At 41.7% G+C, this 26,631-nt stretch overlaps 1 protein-coding gene across 2 annotated transcripts in view; it reads left to right on the top strand.

Moving 5' to 3' along the window:
• Nucleotides 1-15,823, top strand: part of Fam120c (family with sequence similarity 120C) — a 108,497-nt gene extending 92,674 nt beyond the window's left edge. Inside the window, exons 13-16 of one of the 2 annotated variants that reach the window (XM_048335602.1) lie at nucleotides 1,622-1,820; nucleotides 6,417-6,555; nucleotides 6,936-6,993; nucleotides 14,938-15,823. In XM_048335602.1, the coding sequence (XP_048191559.1) occupies nucleotides 1,622-1,820; nucleotides 6,417-6,555; nucleotides 6,936-6,993; nucleotides 14,938-15,189 (648 nt within the window). In that variant the 3' untranslated portion in view covers nucleotides 15,190-15,823. The remainder of the gene's footprint in view (nucleotides 1-1,621; nucleotides 1,821-6,416; nucleotides 6,556-6,935; nucleotides 6,994-14,937) is intronic. The other variant, XM_048335603.1, reaches the window with a different exon arrangement.
• The last annotated feature ends 10,808 nt before the right edge of the window (nucleotides 15,824-26,631 follow it).

The raw sequence follows: 26,631 nt of genomic DNA, 5'->3' as shown, positions 1-26,631 counted from the left end.
GGGAGCTAAAATAGCGAAGTTTTCATATGTGATTGCTTAGGATAGAATACTTTTAGGATTTAATTTCCTTTCATTACAAAAAATATGACTCACTTCTGCAAGTGGTGATTTTTTTTAACCAGTGCTGGGGCATCAGGAACTGGGTATTTGTTATTCCTTAACTTTTTCAACTCATGCTTGGCGTTATATCATTCGAGCCACAGCTTTTTAGTGGTTAACTGGAGAAAAGAGTCTCAATAACTTTTCCACCCAGGATGACTTTGAATTGTGATTCTCAGATTTCAGTGTCCTGAGTGGCTAGGATTACATGTGTGAGCCACTAGCAACAAGAGGCATTTTGTTTTTATTTTCAACTATATTTAGAAATACAAGAAAGGCCAGGCACTGGTAGCTCAAGCCTATAATCCTAGCTACTCGAGATGCTGAGACTTGAGAATCCTATTTCAAAGCCAGCCTGGCAGAAAACACCCCAAGTCTTATCTCCAATTAACCAGCAAAAAGCGAGAAGTGGAGGTGTGGCTCAACAGTAGAGCACCAGTTTCTGGTTTTTTGTTTTTGGGTTTTTTTTTTTTTTGACCAGTCCTAGGACTTGAATTCAGGGCCTGAGCACTGTCCCTGGCTTCTTTTTGCCCAAGGCTAGCACTCTACCACTTGAACCACAGTGCCACTTCTGGCCTTTTCTGTATATGTGGTGCTGAGGAATCAAACCCAGGGCTTTATGTGTACAAGGTGAGCACTCTACCACTAGGCCATATTCGCAGCCCTAGATCACCAAACTTGAATGAAAACGCCAAGTGTAAGTGCAAGCACTAGTACTGGCACACACACACACACACAAAGAAATGAAAGTAAATAAAATTGATAACAACATAGAAACAAAAGAGTTTTTGTAGTAAAAACTTGCAATGCTGAGGGAAAGCAAGAAAACTTTAGTCACTCTTATAATAAAGTCTGGCATAATAGTCTCAGCATCCCTGTTTTTGTAATGTACGCTGTTTTCTGTTTTGATAAATAAAATTTTATTTGAATACAGCCACATTTATCTATTTGCATATTCCTGTGGCTTATTTCATGTTATAATTGCAGAATAGAATAGTTGTGGCAGAGACAATGTAGTCTGCAAAACTTAAAATATTTACAATCCTTCACTTTACAGAAGAATTTTATTCACTTCTGAAGTGGAGGTGTTTACTTATCCTGGTCAGAGCTCAAGGTCTCCAATCCTGGGTATTTGGGGGGGGGGAGGTGGAGGTTAAAAGGGTTTGTATATGTCAGGTATTGTTCTTTTATAGCTAATCTCTTCCCTCTCCTCTAAAAAATAGCTTCACCTATTGCTAGTCATCAACCATCAGTAAATGCTTATTCCATTTGTTTGCATTTACTTGGTTATTGTGTCCCATAGGCCTTTATTGGGAACTAATGTTGATTATGATGTGGTTTCATGTAAGAAGCTGGCAGGTTCCTTTCTGGAAGCCTTCCTAGGCATGTAACCTGACATCATTTAACTCCATGTTCAATTCTCTTAAGGGGAAATAGATGTGAAATTGCATATAGAATACCTGACACATGGGGAAAGTTTGAAAAGTAGCAGGTGCAAGTATTTTGCTTTTTTCTTTCAAAGGCTGACCTGGCAACCAAAGTAGAAAAGATGAGACAGAGTATCCTTGAAGGAGTCAACATGAATCATCCACCACCTTCTGCTCTTCTTCCATCACCTACTTTTGTGTCTCCCATGGTGCCATCTCTCTACCCGGTTTCACTTTATTCCCGAGCCATGGGCTCAATGCCACCTCCTCAAGCAAGGAGCCGGGGCTTTGCAGGTCAGTACTTAGGAATAAGGTATTTGCCATCAAATTGTGTTCTTGTAACGATATTGGGATTTGAACTCAGGTCCTCACGCTCTTGCTTATTAGCCTATTTTGCTCAAAGCTGGTGCCCTGCCACTGGAGCCCCATACCTTCACTTCCCGTTCTTTTCCAGTTCATTGAAGATAAACCTTTCAGGTTTATCTGCCTGGTGTGGCTTTGAACTGCGATCCTTAGGTCTCCCCCTCTTGAATTGCTGAGATTATAGACATGAGTCACTGGTGCTTGGCTTCTAATTTAATTCTTAATAACCCTCGCAGTACTCACCAGTTACAGAATCTCTAGGTTATTTTTTGTTTGGTTGGTTTTGTTTTGTTTTGATTGGTTGTAGGGCTTGACCTTGGAGCCTGAGTGCTGTCTCTGAGCTCTTTTGCTCAAGGCTAGGGCTCTAACTCTTTGAGCCATGGCTCCACATTGGGGATTTTTTTTGTTTTTGGTTAATTGGAGATAAGAGTCTCAGTGACTTTCCTTGCCCAGCCTGGCTTTGAACCACAACCCTCAGATCTCAGCTTCCTGAGTAGCTAGGATTACAGGCATGAGCCACCAGCACCTAAAGAATCTCTCGTTTTATAACCATTTTTATCTCATTGATATTCTGTGCTGTGTTGCAGTAGTTTGAAGAGTAGCTTGTTGTGATAGAGGGAGATACCTGAGGAAAAGAAGGTCATCCAATTCCAAGTACTTTCTGTAGAGTTATTTGGGTCTCAGCAATGTGACTCTCACCGAGCAAAATCATGGTATCTGGACTGATGCAGAAGGAAGAAGTCACTTCGTTATTTTGAGAGCTGTAATTCATATGAGATGGATCTTTTTTTTTTTTTTTTTTTTTTTTTTTTTGCCAGTCCTGGGGCTTGGACTCAGGGCCTGAGCACTGTCCCTGGCTTCTTTTTTTTGCTCAAGGCTAGCACTCTGCCACTTGAGTCACAGCGCCACTTCTGGCCATTTTCTGTATATGTGGTGCTGGGGAATCGAACCCAGGGCCTCATGTATATGAAGCAGGCACTCTGCCACTAGGCCATATCCCCAGCCCATGAGCTGGATCTTAATGGTTGCTGTTAATTCATTCAATCCTTATAGACAGTTGCCTACGGGAGTTTATAGCAAGTGCTATGTAGCCCGTAATCCTAGCTATTCCGGTGGCTGAGATCTGAAGATCCAGGTTCAAGGCCAGCCTGGGCAGGATAGCCCAGGCAGGAAAATCTGTGAGACTTTTTTTTTTTTTTGCCAGTCCTGGGCCTTGGACTCAGGGCCTGAGCACTGTCCCTGGCTTCTTTTTGCTCAAGACTAGCACTCTGCCACTTGAGTCACAGCGCCATTTCTGGCCATTTTCTGTATATGTGGTGTTTGGGAATCGAACCCAGGGCTTCATGTATATGAAGCAAGCACTCTTGCCACTAGGCCATATTCCCAGCCTCTGTGAGACTCTTATCGCCAATAAACTTATCAGACAAAACAAAGGTGAAAGTCGTACTGTGGCTCCAGTAGTAGAGTGCTAACCTTGAGCAAAAGAAACTCAGGGACAGTGCCCAGGCTCAGAATTCAAGCCCTAGCTCTGGAAAAAAATAAAATAAAAAAGAAGTTCAGTAGGAGGTGGGAGTGAGGACAGTGTTGGAAGATGATGTAGCCTTATCTCTGGGGATAGATTTGACATATTTCCTTTCTTTGACTCCAGAAGCATCAAAAGAAACATTGTCATTTTCCCCAAAGGATTGCAGTTTAGTGGACAAAATAAATCTACACACTAATACCTACCTATACACACATATGTCTAGATTATGGAGACAATCTGGGCTACGGAGGTTTTAAACATTTTCATTATTATTCTAAAGGTAATGTACAGATGGGTTGGAATTTCATGAGCCAGGTAATGAGTACATTTCTTTTTGGACAGTCCCCTCTTTGAGCTGCTGCTTATTAAAGAATAGATAAACATGCCTAGGTAACTCAGATACTGATCTTGGTACTTCAAACAACGTATACCCTGGTGAAACATGAAATTTTTATGTATGGTCCTAGGGATAGAATACAAGACCTTGTGTGTTCTGGTCAATGAAATGTTCTACCACTGAGCTATACTGCCAACCCTTAAGCAGAGCGTATTTTTCCTTTGTCAGTCGTAGGGCTTGAACACAGGGGCTGAGCACTGTCCCTGAGCTTTTTTGCTTAAGGCTAGTGCTCTAGCACTTTGAGCCACAGCTCCACTTCTGGTTTTCTGGTGGTTAATTGGAGATAAGTCTGATGATCTTTCCTGCCTGGGCTGGCTTTGAACTACGATCTTCAGATCTCAGCCTCCTCAGTAGCTAGGATTATAAGTCTGAGCCACCAGTGCCTGGTGTAGCTAGATATTTTAGTAGGGACATTTTAAACATGAAATAGCAAAATTCTGTGACCAGGGCAAGTGTATCATTGCTGTGGATGAAACTGTGTCCTATCTCTTGTTCCTCTGTAAAAATATTAAAGTTAAAAGTTGACATTAGTCTTAAGGTCACAGAATTCAGTATGGATATTTAGCTTAAAGCTGGGCATACACGAGTATTATGAAAGTCAGCTCCAGTATATCCCTTTGTTCATACAAATAATGGTCTAGTTTTAAACATGAGGGAGCCAGCCATTCCATTCCTTTAAGGTGACAAAAACTCATCTCTCGTTTGATTTTCTGTATTGATTTTATTATATAAGTCTCACTAAACACTTTAATGCCACATTCCTGGAAAGTCCTCACCATTGCCCCAGCTACCAGTGGTAGTTACTCTCCAGTTACTGGTGGCTCACAAGAGCCTCCAGCCTCCTGAAAGGATACAGTAGGTTTGTCAACTACACATTTTTTTGTCCCTTTTAGGAGACCAGTTCCTAGCTCCTTAGATTTTCACTTATTTGTTTCTTTAGTGTGTGCCAGTGCTGGGCACTGTCTCTGAGCTGCTTTTGCTCAAGGCTAACACTCCACCTGAGCCACAGCTCCACTTCTGGCTTTTTGGTGATTAATTGGAGATAAGAATCTCAGACTTTCTTGTCTGGACTGGCTTCAAACCACAATCCTTAGATCTCAGCCTCCTGAGTAGGTAGGATTATAGGTATGAGCTACTGGCGCCTGGCTAGGGCTCTCACTTTTATATAAACAAAGGTCTCTTTTTTTTTTTTTTTTTGGCCAGTCCTAGGCCGTGAACTCAGGGCCTAAGCACTGTCCCTGGCTTCTTTTTTGCTCAAGGCTAGCACTCTGCCACTTGAGCCACAGCGCCACTTCTGGCCATTTTTTTTTCTGTATATATGGTGCTGAGGAATCGAACCCAGGGCCTCATGTATACGAGGCAAGCACTCTTGCCACTAGGCCATATTCCCAGCCCCCAAAGGTCTCTTTTCTAGCAACCTGCTAAATGAGTTACAGGTTGCTAACTTGTTCTTTTTTCTTTTTGTTTGTTTTTGGTCACAGATGAGGAACCAAATTCTGTCAGACTCGCACATTGGCTAGCACTTTACCAATTGAGCTATGCCTCCAACCCCAACTCTTGCTTTTTTTGCCAGTCCTGGGGCATGAACTCAGGGCCTGGGCACTGTCCCTGAGCTTCTTTTACTCACAGCTAGCGCTCTGCCACTTAAGTCACAGTATCACTTCCAGCTTTTTCTGTTTATGCGATACTGAAGAATCGAACCCAGGGCTTCATGCATGCTAGACAAGTACTCTACCACTAAGCCACATTCCCAACCCAACTTTTGCTTCTTTCCCCCCAGAATCTAAAGGCCTACAAGGTCTACATATTCTTTGAATGCTTACTTTTGTGCCACATTACAAAACTCAACTGTGTTTGTGAGTTCACACAATTTAAATTTCTATCTTAGGAGAGATAATACCATCTTGTTTTGCATTGGTTCTGGTTTTAAACTGTTGCTGGTTTTGCTCTTTAATTTTTAACTATTTTTTTTCATTTAGTTTGCTTTTCTGGCTAATCGTATTGTATACAGTGATGTATATTTGTATTCGAAGTGCATTTGGCCTTTGATTTTATAATAACTGGTTTTAAGAACTCATTCTCCAGAGCAAAGGAAGGTGGCATTGTGCAGAAAGAAATGTATTCTTGGGCTGGGAATATGGCCTAGTGGCAAGAGTGCTCACCTTGCATGCATGAAGCCCTGGGTTCGATTCCTCAGCAGCACATAAACAGAAAAAGTCGGAAGTGGCTCTGTGATTCAAGTGGTAGAGTGCTAGCTTTGAGCAAAAGAAGCTCAGGGATGAGAGGGGCCCAGTGGCTCACACCTGTAATCCTAGCTACTCAGGAGGCTGAGATCTGAGGATTGGGACTCAAAGCTATTCCAGACATGAAACTACATGACACTCTTATCTCCAATTAACCACCAGAAATCCAGAAGTGGTGCTGTGGCTCAAGTGGTTGGGCACTATCCTTGAGCTGAAGAAGAGCTCAGGGATAGTGCTCAGGCCCAGAGTTCAAGCCCCATGACTGACACAAACAAAAGAAGAGTAAGTAAATTGTCGATCTTTTGCTCTACTTTGTGTTCTATCCTTCCCATTCATTTGTCCTTTCCTTCCTCTCTTGCTAGGTCTCCATCCAATCCCTCCTCAAGGAGGAAAACTGGAGATTGCTGGGATGGTGGTGGGCCAGTGGGCTGGCAGCAGATCCTCCCGAGGTCGAGGATCCTTTGGCATGCAAGTGGTTTCTGTTGGTGGGCCTGGAAAAGGGTACGTATGTATTCAAATAGGTTGGTATGAGCTGGTATCATCAAGGTGTTCCTGGGAAAGTACCCAGCTGTTAAATCCTGCTAAGAAGCCTTAACCAATTTTTTATATAAAAAGCCAGGTTTCAACTTAGTTTAGCAAATATAGAGTAAATAACCCTACCTTGAGGAAAGAGTTTTCATACTGAAAGAGAATAGGGTACACAAAACAATTCAGTATAACAAGGAAGTCATAGAGGTAGAGGTTGAGAGTAGTCACACTAAGGATGGGCATCTCACTTAAAAGGCCAACTTCCTAGAGATAAGTAGATACTTGAATTTTAAAAAGGGGGGATTTGAGCTTTGTGTGTTTCTCATTATCACTTCTCCTTTCACTAACTAAAGGCATGGAAAAGAACCAAGTGGTAGAGGATCCAAAGGACACAAAAAAGGAAATAAGCAAGTAAGTACCTTTTTTTTTTGGTCAGTTGGGGCTCTTGAACTCAGGACTTTGGTGCTTTCCCCGAGCTCTTTTGCTCAAGGCTAGTGCTCTACCACTTTGAGCCACACTTCCACTTCTGGTATTCTGGTAGTCTCATGGACTTTCCTACCTGGGCTGGCTTTGAACTCTGATTCTCAGATCTCAACCTCCTGAGTAGCTAGGCTTATACACGTGAGCCAACAGGCCTGGATATAGTAAATAACTTTCTTGAAATTATCTTGTTCCCAGGGTGTGTGTGTGTGTGTGTGTGTGTGTGTGTGTGTGTGTGTGTGTGTGTGTGTAATATACTTTTATAAGTTATCTCGCTTTTATGGCTGGGGGATGTGGGAAGGTGTGCGTGTGCATGGGCGTCAGTCCTAGGGGTTGAACTCAGGCCTGAGCACTGTACCTGGCTTTTTTGCTCAAGGCTAGCACTCTCCCACTTGAGCCAGCACAACACTTGTGGATTTTTCTGTTTATGTGGTGCTAAGGAATCAAACACAGGGCTTCATGCAGGCTAGGCAAGCACTCTACTGCTAAGCTACATTCCCAGCCTCTGTCCTTGAACTTTTGCTCAAGGTTAGTGCTCTACCACTTGAGCTACAGCTCCACTTCTGGCTTTTTGGTTGTTAATTAGAGATAACCATGTCATGGACTTTCCCACCCAGGCTGGCTTGGATCCTTGATCTTCAGCTCTCAGCCTGTAGAATAGCTAGGACTACCAGGGCCAGCTCTCTAGTTTCTGTCTGTTACCTCTTGCACCTTGTACCTAAATTGCAAGAGATAACATGAGGCATGAAAACCCGAAAGGGAAGGAGCTTTATCACTTTGTGCAGACATTTGATTTCATTCCTCTCTCCAGCAGTGAGGTCTAGTAAGGGTTAGTCACCTAAAACCTTTCCCTAAGGGCCACAGAGACTTGTGCTTTTCCCTAAGTAAGACAAGAAGACAGAAATGAGACACATGTCCCAAATACCTTGCCTCACATAGTATGTGCTACAGGATGTCAAAAGAAGAGGCCAGAGTGAAGCTAGAGTGTTTGCAGCCTGCCTGAGCTTCTAACGAGATGGGCCAGCAACAAAAATGTTTAGAAAATTGGAATTTTGCCTTTGCAGGATATGTGGGAGGGAGACATTGTCCTTGTACATAGCCTTAACAACCCAGAGAGATATTCATTTTCTTTTTTTGTTTGTTTGTTTGTTTGTTGGCCAGTCCTGGGCCTTGGACTCAGGATCTGAGCACTGTCCCTGGCTTCTCTTTGCTTAAGGCTAGCAGTCTGCCACTTGAGCAACAGCGCCACTTCTGGCCGTTTTCTATACATGTGGTGCTAGGGAATTGAACCCAGGGCTTCATGTATATGAGGCAAGCACTCTTGCCACTAGGCCATAATCCCAGCCACAAGATATTAATTTTCTTATTATTTGATTATATCATAGTTCCTATGGGTCCTTGTTTCTCATTAGACATGCCCCACCTCCAAATATAGACAGTGAGAAACTATTTTTTAATTTAATTTATTTATTAATTGAACACAAATTTTATGACAAGGTGTTGTACAAAAAGGGTACAGTTACACAGTAGGGCAGTGTGTACATTTCTTGTGATATCTTACGCCCTGTTTTTCTTTCCCTTCCCTAGGTCAGGTAGACATATATACAATACACAATGTATCAAGAACATATACAGTATCCACGTGGCCAAGCCCAAGAAAATTTGCCTAGGGCTTTAAATGTAATGTCGACATTAGACAATATGTCGACAGTAGTCTTATATAAACGTACATACATAGCTTTTGGGCTATTGTATTCCACTGAGAGGTCAATTTTTGACCTTTATATGTTGAGTACTTGTTTGGTTTTAGTTACATACTGTTTGGTCGCTACCCCAATCCTGTGGGAAATACCATTTGACAAGCAGTTTTTGGTTTCACAGACCTGGTCTCTACTGTCTCTCCGTCATCCTTTCTTAACAGTCATATATCAGGGAGATCATGCCCCTTTGTTTTCTGTGTTCTAGGGTTATCTCGCTCAACATTATTTGTTCAAGTTCTGGCCATTTCCCTGCGAATAACAATATTTCACCATTCCTAACCGCTATGTAGTATTCCATTGTGTATAGGTACCATATTTTTTGGATCCATTCATCTGTGGAGGGGCATTTGGGTTGTTTCCATATTTTGGCTATTGTGAAGTGTGCCGCGATAAACATGGAAGTACAAATGTCGTTTTGATATCTTGGGACCTGCTGTTCAGGATAGATGCCTAGGAGTAGTATGGCTGGGTCATAGGGTAGGTGTATAGTGAGCTTTTTGAGAAACCTCCATACTGTTCTCCAAAGTGGTTGTACTAATTTGCACTCCCACCAACAATGGAGAAGGGTTCCTCTTTCCCCCGCACCCCCTCCAGCATTTGTTGTTGCCTGAGTTCAGAATATAGGCCATTCTAACTGGAGTGAGGTGGTATCTCAGGGTTTTTATTTGCATTTCCTTTACTAGCAGGGATGTTGAACATTTCCTCATATGTTTCTTTGCCATTTTTATCTCTTCTTTTGTGAAGTCTCTCTTTAGCTCCTTTGCTCATTTCCTAATTGGTTTATTGGGCTTGGAGGGGCTTAGTTTTTTGAGTTCTCTGTAGATGACAGATATTAGGCCTTTGTCTGTTGCTGTGCTGGTAAAGATCCTTTCCCATATCATTGGCTGTCTTTCTGTTTTGGCTATTCTAGGTCTTTTGCTGTTCCATATGAATTTATGGATTGCTTTCTCTATTTCAGTGAAGAATGTGACTGGGATTTTGATGGGGATTGCATTGAATTTGTATAACAATTTGGGCAGTATGGCCATTTTCACTATATTGATTCTGCCTACCCATGAGCATGGGAGGTCTTTCCATCTCCTTGTGTCTTCTTTGATTTCCCTTATTAGATTTTTATAGTTTTCATTAAACAGGTCCATCACGTCCTTGGTTATGTTGACCCTTAGTTACTTTATTCTTTTTTTGGCTACTGTAAATGGAATTGTTTCCATAATTTCCTTTTCTGTTTGTACATTGCTGGTGTACAGAAAAGCTGCTGGCTTTTGTGGATTCATTTTGTATCCTGCTACTTTGCCAAAATGGTTTATTAGGTGTAGGAGTTTGGGGACTGAGTTTTTTGGGTCCTTCAGATATAAGATCATGTCGTCTGCGAATAGGGATAACTTGATTTCTTCCTTGCCGATGTGGATCCCTTTGATGTCCTCCTCTTGCCTTATTGCTATGGCTAGGGATTCTGCATTGGAAAAACTCAAGCTTACAGGCATTCTGAAACCAGGTGATGCCCTTTGCCTCCGGACTGCTTGTTTTAAAAGAGCCTTTTTTTTTCTTCAGTCCCAGTTACTGCATGGCATGAAGACCTTTGAACTCAAATGACAATTTTTCCTTAATGCAAGAATTACAGAATTAGAAATACTTATCCATTTAGCTTTTCAATAAATTAGTGAGAAACATTAGCCCATTTTGCCATTTCTTCTTACATTCATAGAGTTAATGAGAGTTTACTCCTATCCCCATTAGTTTAATATATGTCCTTTAAAATCCAAATTACAAAAATAGCACAGGAATCAGATCACATCAGATAAATAAATGTTAAAAACTTTTCCAATTCTTAGTACCTCTCAAGGGGCAGTTTTAGAAATTCCAGTCAATCATTCATTTTTACCACCAGGTTTCCAAAGTTCACCTGAAAACAAAAGAGACAAAAGAAAGGCCTCCATTGGCCTGTCCTACCGAATGGCCTATCTCCATCCTACTCCTCAGAGCCTGATGAACTGTCTTGGTGCCGGCTTGTCCTCTTCCACCATGAATGGACACCCCCTTATGGCTGTCCCACCACGTGGATTCCCTCCAGGGCCTGTGCCACCACGTGGACTGGCTAAGCTGCACCTTTGCCAGATCACCCCTCACTCCTGTGGATAGGCACACAGGCCCATCCCAAGTTTTTCCTGTCCTTTCCTATTGGTCTTTGAACTGAGAAACCCAAGCAGTTGTTTTTTTTAACAGTGATTAACCTTTACATCCAAATTTCTGACACTTAGCTCTGATTTTTTAATTAAACATTTTTTAAACTATAGTTCCTCTTTAAAACAACACAATAATTCTTTGAAGCATTTGGTAATGCCCAAACTTGATGACCATTTGAATTTAAACTTAAACTCAACTCAATTTCACATCATACTAACAGTCTTGAACATGTTCACACTCACACATGCACACACACATACATATTCAAAAGATCTTAAAGCGTGCAAAATAAACATCGGCCGTACATTTTCCAGTGGCAAGAGGTATTTTTGTCAATCTTACTCTTGCAACACCCAAATTTTAAGACAAAACCTTTAACAAATGATTTTAGCATTCTCCAGCCTCATTTTCCAGGGCTTGATAGTCTTAGTAAACATTTTAGCACACCAAATAGTTTTCTGCTTAAGAAGGCTGGGTGGGGGTCCCCCCAGAGTTCTTTTTGTGGACACTCACACTCTGATTGTGAACCGTTGCCTGTAGATCTTTCCAATGAGCTATGCAGGTTTGACACAGAAGAGCCTGTCAGACTTACAAACAACACGGGGATGACAGCACTGCACGGTGGGGTCACTCACTGCCGCCTGTGGATGGCTTGGGAAGATGAGGTGGGAAGATGCAGACTGAGGTGGGAAGAACGTGAGTTTGAAGTCAGTCTGGGCTATGTAGTGAGACCCATCTCAAACCCTACCCACCAAAAAAGAACTCAATAAATAGTGACATCATTGTTGCAATTCCAAGCAAACTTCTACTAGACCCTTTGTGACTTGCTCTAAAAGAAAGAAAACTGGTAGTGATGTTTAAAAGTATGTGTGCTCAGGCTGGGGATATGGCCTAGTGGCAAGAGAGCTTGCCTCGTATACATGAGGCCCTGGGTTCGATTTCCCAGCACCACATATACAGAAAATGGCCAGACGTGGCACTGTGGCTCAAGTGGCAGAGTGCTAGCCTTGAGCAAAAAGGAAGCCAGGGACAGTGCTTAGGCCCTGAGTCCAAGGCCCAGGACTGGCCAAAGAAAAAAAAAAAAGTATGTGTACTCGAGTCATTCAGACATGGGTCTCACTCTTGTCTGTCTCTAGCACAGAGAGTTGTTAGATGTATTGGAATCTGTACAGCACAGGGCTATGGAATTACCTAGCTCAGGCTGTAATACCAATTCTGACAACTGACTCAGTAGACAATTTAAGGCAAAATCTTCATTCTTCTGAGCCTCAATTTCTTCCCATTTAAAATACAGAGTAATAAATACCTATCAGTGTATTCATGTGGTTTTGATAAGCTCATGTATTGTTAAGGGTTAGTGGAAAATACTGTGTGCACGTATCAAAATATCACAGTGAAATCCCTTTGTATAATTAATACATGCCAATAAGAAGAGGGGGAAAAGAGCAAATGTGCAGCGTACCATAAGTTGAGGGTTTTTTGTTTGTTTGTATTTTTTTTCTCTTTGTTTTTGCCAGTTCTGGGGGTTGAACTCTGGGCCTGGTAACTGTCTGTGCTATTGTTTTTTGTTTTGTTTTGTTTGTTTTTGCTCATACCACCTGAGCCACAGCTTCAATTCCAGTTTGTTTTCTGGTGGAATTAGAGATAAGAATCTCAAGGACTTTCCTAACTATGCTGGCTTTGAACCTTGAACCTCACATCTCAGCCTCCTGAGTAATTAATGTTACATTTGTGAGCCACTGGCATTCAGCCTTGCTGACTTAGTTTTCTGGTTTACCACTGTTTCTCCTGAGTGTGAAAAGCTGGATTGTTCCAACATGTTGAATGTCCTTACACTATAGTGCTGGTCTTCCTGAGATTATTCCTAGGCCCCTGGAATTTCATATTTTCTCAAACTCCTAAGTAATTTACTTTAAATAATAATAGTTTCTGTTTTGAGTCCTCCAGGCAGCTAATTCCTTCTGTTGTCTGGATTTTTACTAGTTCCATTGTGCTTCCAATGTTCTTGGGCAACACTTCCTAGTAGGCCCTATATTGTACAGACTTTGGAGCCAAATGATTTCGCTTTTCATCTGACACTGCTGTTGACCAATTTTGTGACCTTGGCAAGCTATTTAACCTCTGTGTGTGGTGTTTCCCTTATCTACTAAATAAAGAGAGTGGTATCCACTTTATAAAGTATGAGGATTAAATGAGATAATATATGTAAAGTGCTTAGCACAGAGCCTGCGTGTAAGTGCTCAATAAAAATTAGTAGTTGTTGGGGTTGGGAAGGTAGCTTAGTGGTAGAGTGCTTGCCTAGCATGCAGGAAGCCCTGGGTTCAATTCCTCAGTACCACATACACAGAAAAGGCCAAAAGTAGGCATGTGGCTCAAGTGGCAGAGCACCAGCCTTCAGCAAAAGAAGCTCAAGGACAGTGCCCAGGCCCTGAGTTCAAGCTCCAGGACTGGCAAAAAAAATAGTAGTTATTTATAATTGACCACAATTGTATCTTGTTGAAAAGAACAAAGCCTTTGGAGTTAAGTCAGTGACCTTGGGCACATCATTTTGCATTTTTGAGCTTTTATTGTCTATAACACAGTATAAAGCCAGGCACTGGTGGCCTACACCTATAATCCTAGCTAATTCAGGAGGCTGAAATCTGAGGATCATGGTTCAAAGGCAGTCCAGGCAGGAAAATTCATGAGATTCTTATCTCCAATTAACTACCAAAAAGCAGTAAGTGGAGCTGTGGCTCAAGTGGCCAAGCACCAACCTTGGGCAAAAATGCTCAAGGACAGCACGGAGGCCTCAGTTCAAGCCCAATACCATCACAAAATAAGCAAATAATGAGCCATACGGACTGGAGGCACATGGCTTAAGTGGTGGAGCACCAGCAAGGAGCTAGAAAAATAGAGTATATAAAATATGTCCAACCATGTTGTAATCAGAATCTGTCAAGGTTTCTAAGAATATTTATCAAAAGTTGGTACTTGGGCTGGGAATATGGCCTAGTGGTAGAGTACTTGCCTCACATAGATGAAGCCCTTGGCACTGTGGCTCAAATGGTAGAGTGCTAGCCTTGAGCAAAAAGAAGCCACAGACAGTGCTCAGACCCTGAGTTCAAGCCCCAGGACTGGCAAACAGCTTGATATACAGTTCATGTCATTCAAAAATAGCAGTCACATTCCTGAGATTACATGAGAAACGCATGATTGCTTTGCTTTGCTTTTTCTGTACTGGTCCTAGGGCTTGAACTCAGTGCCTGAGCACCTTCCCTAAGCCTTTTTTTACTCATGGCTAGCACACTACCATTTGAGCCACAGATCTACTTGTAGCTTTTTTGGTGATTAATTGTAGATACGAGTCTCAGGGACTTTTCCTGCCCAAACTAGCTTTGAACCATAATCCTCAGATCTCAGCCTCGAGTAGCTAGGATTACAGGCCTGAGCAACTTGGCGTCTAGCATGATTCCTTTTCAGTTATAAGAGATTCTGTGAAATATGCATAGATCTTCTGGGCTTTTTTCTTTCCTTTCCTTCACTCATCCAATTCCTAGCACTGGTCATTGTTTGATGGCAGTTGAGAGAATAGAGGCCGACTCACCTGGAGTAGAATTCTGACCTTACTACTTTATATATTGAGCAAGGTAGCTTGATCTTCCTGAGCCATAGCTTCCTCATCTGTAAATGGAACATCATAGTATTTTCCATTTAGGTCATATAAATGTTAGGAAAATATAAAGCTCTCTAAGTAGTAGCTGTGCAATTAGTGTGTCATCACTGGATCCATCTGCAGCATCCTAACTTCTCAGGCAGGACAGTATCAGAATGTACTAGGTGGTATTTCATGAACATGCTTGGGAAGGGCTAGATAGTTTGGGATTTTCATTTCGTCTGAACATCTCTGGTTTTTATTTTTGTTGTTGTTGTTGTTGTTGTTTTTGACCAGGGCTCTTCAGATGGAATTTATAAATCTCTGGAGCTTCATCAAGGTCGATCCCACTCCCAGGTAAATGGAAACAACGGCACATTGATTAAGGAAGAAAAAACTGATCGTCTTCCAGCTCCTTCACAATGTGCCTTATCCAGAGACAGCAATGTGTGTGATAATGGTAACCACTGCTTGCCTGTGAAGAATGGAGAGAAGAACCACTTACAAGAGCAGAAGCTGGAAAGTGTGGCACATGTGAAAGAGGACTGACAAGCTGAACTTAGTCTTACCAGTCAGAAAGAGGGGAAAACTGTACTTTTCTGATTCGAGGCCCAAGTTAGAGGATATAAATGCCCACCCTTGATTTGTCCAGGATTTTTATGGAGTGTCCTTTTGTGTACACACTTTCCCCTTCCATATCTTTTTCTCTGGGTCTCCAGACTTTCGAAAGCTGGGAAATTTCTGTTTAAAGATGAATAGCAACAAGATTAGCTCTAATTCTTAAATTGAATCTATTGCACCAGTATTCACTTTATCTCCCCTGGGAGTCTAGTAAGGCAGTAACTGTCAGAAAGAAAGGAAGTGTTAGCACAGAATATCCTATTGTAAAATTCCAGCTTTGATTTTCTAAGTGTTTAATGTGATACTCATTTATACACTCATGTGATAAATATGGGATTGAGGGGACAGCTGTCTATGGCTTCCTGACTTTTCTTTATGAGGTGTTGGGGGAGCATTGATATAGAATCTGTATCCACCTCCTCCTCGTTCTTTTTCCCAACTCATCTATTCCAGGATTTTGTATGCCCCCTCTAGCTCTGGCCTGACAATCAGATAGGTAGACGTTTTCAGGGCAGTGAGTAGTGTTGGTACCTTATTTTATTTTTTATTTTATACATTTTTTTAAAAAAACTACCAATGGCCTTTGTACTGGGAGATTCAAGTGAGTCGGCAAAGTACTGGGCAGATTTTTCCTGCCTCTCAACCAGTGCATTGTTTGTAAAATAGAAGATATGGTGCAGTCACCCACTCTCTGCTGCCCACACCCTGAAAGGGGTGAGAATCAATGTTATGAAACTGAGTATGAAAAGGACTCAAAAGACTCAGTGTGTATGTGTGTGTATGGGTGTATGTGTGTGTGTGTATATGAATGTGTGTATCTATATGCATACACATACCCTTTATATAAAGAGACAGATCTATTTATCTATACATATTTTATATATATATAAGTGTGTGTATATATGTATATGTATACACATACATACATACATGGTGGTGTCCCAGAGGATTTACTGAATTTCCCAGAAATGCTTCCACTGCTATGGAGTGGTGGGTTTAAAAGATCACACTTTAAATCTGAAATCCTTACGAAGTCACTGCCCATCACAATTATGGGAAGATGGGCTGCTCTAAATCAGACACAAAGTACTTTCCAGAGATTGCCTGTTCAGAACAACAATCACTTGGGTTGTTACAAGCTTCACTATGAACAGAGCCCACACATCCCATGTACTACTGAAAAAGGGAGGTTGAAATGTGGGAGGAGTTTGGCATTTCTTTATGACGATTCAGATAGGAAAAGGGGATGGGAGGTGATTACTATTTGAAAGGGCTTTTAGCCAATTTTGGAAGAAATTTCTTGTGGAACTTCAGGATCAAATTGGATCAGATGAGAATTGGTTGACATGAGTCCCTGGAGGGAGGAGCATTGGAAAGATGGGGTAGGGAAGTGTGAGGAAATTTGACAAGTTGATTTTACATGCCTAGATTGTTTTATTTGTTCATTGACATTTTGACTACCGGATCTTTTCATTTGCTTTGCAAGGAAGGCGTCAGAGGACGCTGGCCTCGGCCTTGAGAAATATTCTGTAAAAGATTCTTTACCCCATGTGGCCAAGATCTGCCCAGAATAAAGAGGCTGTTCCTCCTTGCTGGAAATAATCTTGAACAACCTTGCATTTCCAATTTCCCTCCTTGGGAAGCCAAAGTATGAGGGATGGAAACATGGCTGCAACAGATAAGCATTATACTTTCATTCAGGAATTGAGGCTTTCAGCCTTACACACTTCCTTTTGGGCTTTATGATATTATTGCCCAAGAAGTACCATTTCTACAGGAATACAACTGACTAGACTTCTAGCAGGGTTCTCTTTTTGAAAAAGAAAAAACCCATGCACCTTAACCCACAGCAGATCCTTGGTGATTTTTTTCAGACAACCAGAAGGCTGTTTGCTAACTGCTCACTTACAATGACTGTATCTCAAGAAATTGAAAACTGTCCGGCTATTTAATTTTAGTCTGGCCCACTTTAAAATAACCCAGTATTTGCAGGGGAAGGAGCCCTAGAATGCCTTGCCACCTGCCCAACTACTTCTTACATAAACCTAAGAAGGATGACAAAAGTGTACACTTAGCAAGATGTAAGCAGGAAAAAAGTATATGAAAACTTTCTCTTTGCAATGAGCTCCTGATTTGGTCCCTCTTGGACATTCCCAACCTTTCTCAACATCTTAAAGGTTACAGCTTTTAGAACCAGTAAGGAAGGGATCTCAGTAAATTGAGATGGCTTGGAATTTTCTTTCTGAGCCACAGAGAGATGAACCTTTGGAACTCTGAAAGTAACCAGAATCACTGCACTGTGAGAGAATGGTTATACATATATGGATTTATATTGAATAGAAAGTATTTGGAGTTAAATATAAGGTCTCTTTCAGTTGCTGTTTCCATGCATCTTGAATGTATCTGACATAGTAAGATGCCAGTATTGGTAACTCACAGCATTAAGAATTCTTACTTTGTGGGAAGTCACTGTGAGAAGTAAAACTGCTTCTTTCACAAGGATGATACCAGTTTGCCAAAAGGCTTGCTTTTTTCCCTTCCACATACCTGGACTTCCCTTAGCTTGACCCAGGGTGAAATAAGTGGTTTACCTCCAACTGATTTTTTATTTGGATTCAATATTTGGAGTTTGGAAGATTGCAAGAAAGAACTATGAATGGCCATATTCCCAAATTTAAATTCATATGCCAAAATACACAAAAGCCACAAAGCTAATGTTTATTACTAGAAAAGAACCTTTTTCTAATTAGAGGACAAATTGGGGAAGAGAAGGTCTGATCTTTGCCGTGCCACTTGGAGAGACTCTCATCCTTCACCAGAGGTTCCATTTCTGACTGCAATGTGGCCACTTTCAAACAAAGTGATGATAGAAACCCCATAAATGACCCCTTCACTATGTATGGCCACAAGCAAAAACATACTGGTTGTATATAGCCACTGATCCCCAAGGGGTTGCAGATCTTAATTTCTGCTGGCATGTCTTGGGGTCTGTCTGGCCAAGTCTGGTCTGGACCAGACCTGATAAACTTCTGCTCATCTGTATCATTTTCATTCTGACCCAGTAGAATTTTGAGTAGACTAAAGCCCAAGAAGTGGTACTTGCTTTGGTTAGGGACATTTGATTTGTCTCCATCTTGATTTTTTGACTTTGTTGGCCAAGTCACATTACTACTTTTTGATCAGAGCAAAACAGCCAGACAAGGCATTAGGGTGGGTGGTTAAGGTGGGTGGTGGGGGCAGGAATGCTTAGGTAGGGTAGAAAGAATATGGGAGTAGCTCTTTGGTTATGATGATCCAGTCCTTTGGAATCTTAGAAGGCTCTTGTGGGCATACCAATGCCACCATTTCAGCCTCTAAGATCCCCTCACCTTCCCCCCACATACTCCTTTGAAAGGACAATACAAGTAGACCACAGTTAAGTAGTTAGTGTAATTCTACTAAGGTTTAATCATACTTGTTCACTTCCGGGTGCATATTTCCTAAATATGCTTAGGGTTGGGTGGGGGGTAAGTTTTCACTATTCCATTGTGTTTGCCCCATATTTTCCCCTCCCATTGACTTTGGCATTTTGTTTGACTTGCTCTTTTCTCTTCCCTTCGCTTATTGCAGTATTCTGCTGGTGCAGGTAGACAGCTTAGTGCACTACTTCCCTGTTACTGCTGGTTACCTTCAATATTGCCCGAAACTATTTTGGTGTTCAAAAACAAATGTCCTTTAAAAAAAAAAAACCAAAATCATCTTCACCAAGTTAAAAACAAAACAATATATCCCCTGTGCTAGGGTGCCCATTTCAGCTTTTGACATTGCCCCTGTACTTTTTATAAATGCTCTTTTCATCCGTGTTGGTAGTAACTAATGACTAGTGAATTTTCATGTAAATGAACCAAGCTGAATATTTCAGATTTTATTAATCTCATAACCCTGCCAAATCTGATGACTTCATTTTAATGACCTCCCAGAAAGCATTTCCCCTCCTACCTTTTATTTTATTCTATTTTTAGACTAACACACTAGATAAAGAACCTTTAACTGCAAAAGGTCAGTGATTTTTTTAGTGCTCCCTGGTAAATAATGTTAATGACAAAAGTAAATTCTTTCATTGTTTTTTTTTCTGTGTTACTATCTCTTCTCCTGTGCTCTTGACAGTGTGTTTAGTGGATGGATAATACGTATTTCTCTTTCCCACTCCCAGGTTCCAAATTCCCTGCCTTTTTTGGCCCACCCCGCCACAAAGCTCCATAGTTTATTAATGTAAGTTTGAATGGATGCTTCTTTGGGGAAACTGCAGAAGTTAATGAAAATGTTTCAGAAAGGAATGAGAATGTCTCTGGAGTTGTTCTGTGATGGAATTTGGTCTGTTGTTCTGTTAATGCTGATGGAAAGAAACTTACAGCGCTTAATAAAAGTCTATTCTTTTAGTAAAAAAAAATGTGAAATAATACTGGGTGTGTGAAGTTTTATTTTCCCATCATTCGATACCTTTCTGCAGACTGGAAACATATCTGTCTCAATTCAGTAGTATGGCACAGAGATTTAGGTGTCAGCATAATATCAGAGCAGGAGACCCCTTACAAGAATTATCAAATTGAATAGTATATTCAGCTTCCTGATTCACCTCTTGATTTAGATGATCTAAAGTCAGCTTTCATTCAACATTTCCCGAACAGAACCTTTCTTAAGTTTGCTACTCTCCATGAGTGACATTCCCATCAACTGAGTTGTCTAAACCACAAACTGACCTAAGGGACTTGGTTATCATTTTTAGTTTTTGTCAGTTGTAGGGCTTGAACTCAGGGCTTGGGTGCTGTCCCTGAGCTTTTCTGCTCAAGGCTAGCACTCTAAAGCTCCACTTCTGGCTTTTTGTGTAGAGATAAAAGTCTCAAATGCTTTCCTACCCAGGCTGGATTCAAACCTTGATCCTCAGAGTAGTTATGATTACAGGCATTGAGCCACCAGCACTTGGCTCATAAGTTGGTTATCATAAGACTTCTGCCTTTTCCTTGTTTCTTAAGTCCAATAGGTGGACCTGTTGATGACACTCAAGTATTTATTGCATCTTATCTTTCCTGACCTCATTTCTGTGGCTTAGTTCAGGCCTCATTATTTCTCACTTGGACTGTTGTGGTTGCTTCCTAGTCTTTTTAACTCCTAACTAGAAAATTGTAAGCAATGTTTTGTGCCTGAGTAGACATACTTTTATCCACTGAAAAGTGTGTGTACAAGTGTGCATGACCTTGGGGCCTTTTGCTGTTACTTAGCTCCCCCCATCCCCAAAGGCTCCACTATGGCTTTTTGCTAGTTAAGTGGAGATAAGAGTCTCCTTGAGCTGGCTTTGAGTCTTCAGATCTCAACATCCTGGATAGCTAAGATTACAGGCATGAGCCAACATTGGTGCCTGGCTTTGAAATCCATCTATGATACAAGGGAAAGTGGAGAACTATTACTTATAGCCAGGAAGGGGTGGCTCCTGCCTACAATCATAGCTAGTCAGGAGATAGATCTGAGGATCTCAGTTCAAAGCCAGCCTGAGGAGGAAAGTCCATTGCACTCTTATCGCTATTAACCACCAAAAAGCTGGAGGTGGAGGCTCAAATGATAGAGTGCTAGCCTTGCGCACAAAATCACAGGGACAGCACCTAGGCCCTGATTTTAAACCCCAGAACCAGCAATACACACACAAAAAACTATTGCTTTAATCCACCACACTTGTTTTCAAAGGCCTAATATACTACTCAACATCAGTGGACCTGTCTTTATGAACCTCTGACCACTTTTCTAGCTCCAGTGGCAATGAAGTTCACCCCATATTTGTTAGGCTGTTAATATCAGCTCATTGTACCATTGTGTAGAATGTCTCTCTATTTACCTCTAGTAGTCTTTACTCCTCTACCCTATATATCTAAAAAATTCAGCTCTTGCCTTTGATTCTTTTCCTGATTACCAACTAAGGATCACTGTGCCAACTCATCACAGCTGGCCCCACAGCACTTTGTTGCATCCTTCTCTTGGACTGAACAAAGGAGCAGTGTCTATGCTTGACTCTCTGTGTCCTTGGCACTGAAGTAAGGAGACTGGGTCTGGACAATGAGCCTTGATGGTGGAGGATATCCTTGATTTGCAGATGTGTTTTGAATTGGTGAGTTCCTTCCCTTGATTGTGTCCACATTTCATTTGTTTTGGCTTATATTTAACATCTTTGTTAGATTTGAGTGCTTACTGTTTATTTACCTGATTTGCTTTCTACTTTGTTAAGATTAATTTCATGCACCTTGTGTGGTTTGGGAGTACATAAGGCCTGTGTTAGTTGAATTCCAGGCGGTAGGGCTTGTGAGTAGAGTCCCCCTGCTGCCCACCAGCACTCCAATAAAGTCTCCAAATTTCATCTTCAAAGTGGTGGCCTGGGGCTTGGTATGTGGCTTAGTGGTAGAGTGCTCACCTTGCATGCATGAAGCTCTGGGTTCGATTCCTCAGTACCACATACACAGAAAAAGCTGGAAGTGGTGCTGTGGCTCAAGTGGTAGAGTGCTAGCCTTGAGCAAAAAGAAGTCAGGGAGAGTGCTCAGGTTCTGAGTTCAAGGCCCAGGACTGGCAAACAAAAAAAAACAACAAAATAAGGTGGTAGCCTCTCTGTGCTCAAGACTGTATCTACCATACAACAGCATCTACTGCACAGAATGCACTTAGCTAAGTATTCAATGAGTACATGTGCGGAACATCCAAAACACCCCTGAACACAGTATTGGGTACAATGCACAGTGTAGACTTTTGAAACAAAGGATATGTTGGTAGAAAAAACACAGGAAGATAGTGTGAGGGTTCATCCCTGAATAGTAGTATTCATTTTAAGTGAGCTTTAAAATTGGGCTCTGAAAGAAAAATGGTGCCAAGTCACCTTTGAGCAATAGAGGAATGCTTGAAGGAGTCTGAAGCCATGAAGGACTCTATTGACTTTTTTTGGGGGGGGGGATAGGTCCTGGGGCTTGTACTCAGGGCCTTGGTGCTGTCTGAGCATTTGCGCTCAAGGCTAGAACTATACCACTTATGCCACAGTTTCACTTCTGGCTTTTTGTGGTTAACTGGAGATGAGAGTTTCAACATTCCTGCCTGGGCTGGCTTTGAACCGTGATCCTCAGATCTGAGCCTTTTGAGTAGTTATGATTGCGTGCATGAGCCACTAGCACCCAACCTTTAGAAGCTTCTGACTACTGTTGAATGATGCTAGTCTTGACCCTCCCTGCAAACACTTTTAGTTTCAGCTGTTTCCTTTTATAATGTGTACATGTAAGGCTTCATGTGTGCTAGACAAGCACTCTACCACTAAGCCACATTACCAGCCCTGTCCTGTTTTGTTTGTTTGTTTGCTAGTCCGAGTCTTGAACTCATGGTCTGGGCACTGTCCCTGGCTTCTTTTTGCTCAAGGCTAGCACGCTACCACTTGAGCCACAGCGCCACTTCCAGATTTTTCTGTTTATGTGATGCTAAGGAATCTAACTCAGGGTTTCATGCATGCTAGGCAAGCACTCAACTGCTAAGCCACATTCTCAGCCCCTTGTTTTGTTTTTGATGCTGGTCCTGGGGCTTGAACTCTGGGCCTTGGCACTGTCCCTGAATTTCTTTTGCTCAAGGCTAGCACTCTACCACTTGATCCACAGTTCTACTTCTAGCTAAAATTTTGTCGTTAACTAAAGATAAGAATCACAATTTCTCCCTGTGCTGGCTTCTAGATCCTCAGATCTCAGTCTCTTGAGTAGCTAGAATTACAGGCATGAACCACTATCTCCAGGCTGCTACAGTTTTTTTTCTCTAGTTTTTGTCCTCTAACTGTTGAGATTCAACATTTGACAGTGGAAAAACTTTGGTACTTGACTTTCAAAAGTTACTGTTTACTGAGGATCTGTTAGAGACTAGGCAGAGTACTAGGCTCTTGAACATTATTTCTAATCTTCAAACAACCCAGCAGAGTAAGAACCATCCTCACTTGTTTTGTTTTTAGTGCCAGTCCTGGGGTTTGAACCCAGGGTCTGAGCACTGTCCCTGAGCTTCTTTTTGCTCAGGGCTAGCACTTTACCACTTGAACCACAGTGCCGCTTCTGGCTTTTTTGGTAGTTTAGTGGAGATAATAGTCTCACAGCCTTTTCTGTCCAGGTTGGTTTCAAACTGCAATGATTGTAGCCTCCTGAGTAGCTAGGGTGATAGGCATGAGCCACCAGTGCTGACTCCATCCTCACTTTATATATGAGCTAAACCTATTTAGTGGTGTTCAAATTCACACAAAGTGAATAGGTAGTGAAATGAGGATTTTTTTTTTTTTGCTACTTCTGGGGTTTGAACTCAGGGCCTGGGCAATGTACTTGAGCTTCTTTTCCTCTAGGCTAGTAGTATTCTACCCCTTGAGCCACAGCACCACTTCTGGCTTTTTTGGCAGTCAATTGGGGATAAGGGTCTCATGGATAGACAGGCACTGGCGGCTCACGCCTGTAACCCTAGCTACTCAGGAGGCTGAGATCTGAGGGTCATGGTTCGAAGTCAGCCCAGGCAGAAAAGTCCCAGTGAGATGCCCCAGTTAACCACTCAAAAGCCACTTCTGGTGCTGTGGCTCAAATGGTAGAACACTAGCCTTGAGCACAAAGAGGATCAGGGACAGCACCCAAGCCCAGAGTTCAGGCCCCAGGACTGACACACAAAAATGTTTAAAAAAAATACATGGGGGGAACCAAAATCAGAACAAAGAAACCAAAACAACAATAAATTACAGAGTTATGCAACCCAAAGTATGAGTTTTCCATTGTTCTATTTATCTCCCTCCCTCTCTCCCTATGGAATGCAAGTGGCAGTGGAAGTCACATGACAAAGGTCTGGACGGAATGCTCTTTCACTTGGTAGTCAGCACATGGACCTAGGGGCAGGTCCTAGTTAGTGGGTACTTTGCAGTCTCAGGCTCAAAGCTTCATTACTGTTCTGGCCTCAAGGAATAGGATTCTTTCCTGGCCAGAGAGGGCACAGCCACAGAAAGCTGTGTGATACCCATGCCCTCAGAGTCCCAGCTGCCTCTAATGGGTTCCTACAAGGTATTGCTCAGCAGGGAGTTCCTAGACTCCTACACTGCCAGGGAGCAGCTGCCTTTGTCATCTCAACAACCTCTAAGGGCACCTCTGTTGGCTGTTAGAAGTTGCCACTGCACTTCTCTATAAGTGAATACAATGTCCACCACACTAGTGGCCAGAGCCAACACCATCAGGCTTCCTAAGGCACTGCCTCTGGCCTCTGAGCTAACAATGTAGCTTCCTGTAGTCTAAACTGTTTAGGGCACTCCTGCCTCTTCCTCCCTCTCTTCAACTACTCTTAGATCTCACTTAAACACAAATTCAATGGCAAAATGTCTTATGAATTGTTAAGTTCGATTGTTCCAGGTCCCACAGTAACAGCCTTCAACAATAGATTCTCTCAAGAAAGTGACTGTACTGAGGTTAAGACCTGACTGATGTGTGGGCTAGAGAGTGATCTGTGGGCTAGAGCTAGAAGTCCATTTTACCTTGTATTGGAGCCTTCGATTTCCCTTCTGGCAGTTGGGAGAGCCAGGGACTAGCTCAGAACACCTGGCTGCTTTTCTTCTGCTGGGTTTCTTTCTCTGTAGTTGTCACCTTCTTTGTGGTTTCTGCTTCTTCTCTTCAGAAACGAGTCTCTTCTATGTTACTAAATTCTTCTCTTTCATAGAGTAAAAATGGCAGATGCTTCAAATTCTCCATCCTATCCCTCCTCCTGCATAGTATTTTTGGAAAGCAATTCAGCAGTATGTTAAAAAATTGTTGTGTTGAGGATTGAAATCAGAGCATTGGGCATGCTAGGCACACACTATACCACTAAGCTATACCCCCAAAATCTGGAAGTATTATTAAAACAAAAATACCAGTACTCTATGACTTACTAACTCTACTTTTGAATGTCCACCTAGAGAAATACACCTGGCCACAAAGTGGACATACCAGGTTGTTCATTGCATCCCTATAAAAGTGAAAAATTAAAGCCACTTTATCCTTCCAGGGAGTATAGAAATCAATTTAGACCCACACAAAGGAAGGAATTCACTGTAGTAGTTTAAAAGAAATGGTTTTGATTTTAATGGTAAAAAGATCTCCAAGGCATCTTGTCAAGTGAAAAAAAACAATTGACCATATAATATGATATAAACCTGTTCATGTAAAAATGGCAAGTTGCACATTACATTCCATATTTGTTTTATTATCCTGTATCTAGTCCTGCCTCCCCACACCCACTACTAGTGAGGAAGATCACAGTTAATCAGGATGTTTGAATGACTACCATCCCAGTTCACTTCACAATCACAATCAAGTAGAGCTAGGAGCCTGCTACATAGTTTTGTGGGGTTCTGCTCAAAAAGGAAGAGAAATAGAGGAAGTACAGTTAAAGATTCTGAAATATAAGGAAGTTTCCTTTAAAATATTTATTACTAGCTGAGTTCTGGTGGCTCAGATCTATTATCCTAGCTACTCTGGAGGCTGAGATCTGAGGATCTTGTTTCAAAGCCAGCTCAGGCATGCAAATTTGCCACTCCTCTCTCTCTCTCTCTCTCTCTCTCCTTCTCTCTTTTTAAGTGGCAAAGCAAGGAGTTTAATAGGGAAATAGAAACAGAGAGAGTACACCCTTAAGGGAAATGAAGGGCTAGAAAAAGATAGCTCAATTTTGGCCAGTCCTGGGCCTTGAACTCAGGGCCTGAGCACTGTCCCTGGCTTCCTTTTGCTCAAGGCTAGCACTCTGCCACTTGAGCCACAGCGCCACTTCTGGCCCTTTTCTGTATATGTGGTGCTGGGGAATTGAACCCAGGGCCTCATGTATAGGAGGCACGCTCTCTTGCCACTAGGCCATATCCCCAGCCCCTCCCTTAGATTCTTATCTCCAACTAACAAAACACCAGAAATGGAGGTGTGGATCAAGTGGTAGAGCCCTAGCCATTAGCAGAAAAAGCTAAGCAAGAGCATGAAGCCCTGCATTCAAGCCCCAGTACCAGCACAGAAATTAAATAAAATATTTTATTACTTATAGAGGTGATAACGGTGATAATAATACTTAGCAATGACATAACCTTACCAGCAACAGTACAATATTTTTATCATAATTTTATATAATGCAATAAATATGTGATTATTGTGATGCTTTTATCTCAATATTTTCTGGTTTGCTTTCATGCAAATTCATTATTATCATCATCCAAATTTATATTTTTAGGAACTTCAGTTTTTAAACTGATGTAATTGGAAGGAAGATCATATGATTATATTTACATAATTGGTAGAAACTTCCTTTGATCATAATATTTGACAGTTCAATTCCTGGTTTTTACTTTTTTGTAGC

The sequence above is a fragment of the Perognathus longimembris genome, chromosome 28 (assembly GCF_023159225.1).
Source record: "Perognathus longimembris pacificus isolate PPM17 chromosome 28, ASM2315922v1, whole genome shotgun sequence".
In the NCBI taxonomy this organism is placed as follows: domain Eukaryota; kingdom Metazoa; phylum Chordata; class Mammalia; order Rodentia; family Heteromyidae; genus Perognathus; species Perognathus longimembris.
Note: the sequence above shows the minus strand (reverse complement) of the source record. Positions and strands in the feature narration are given on the sequence as shown.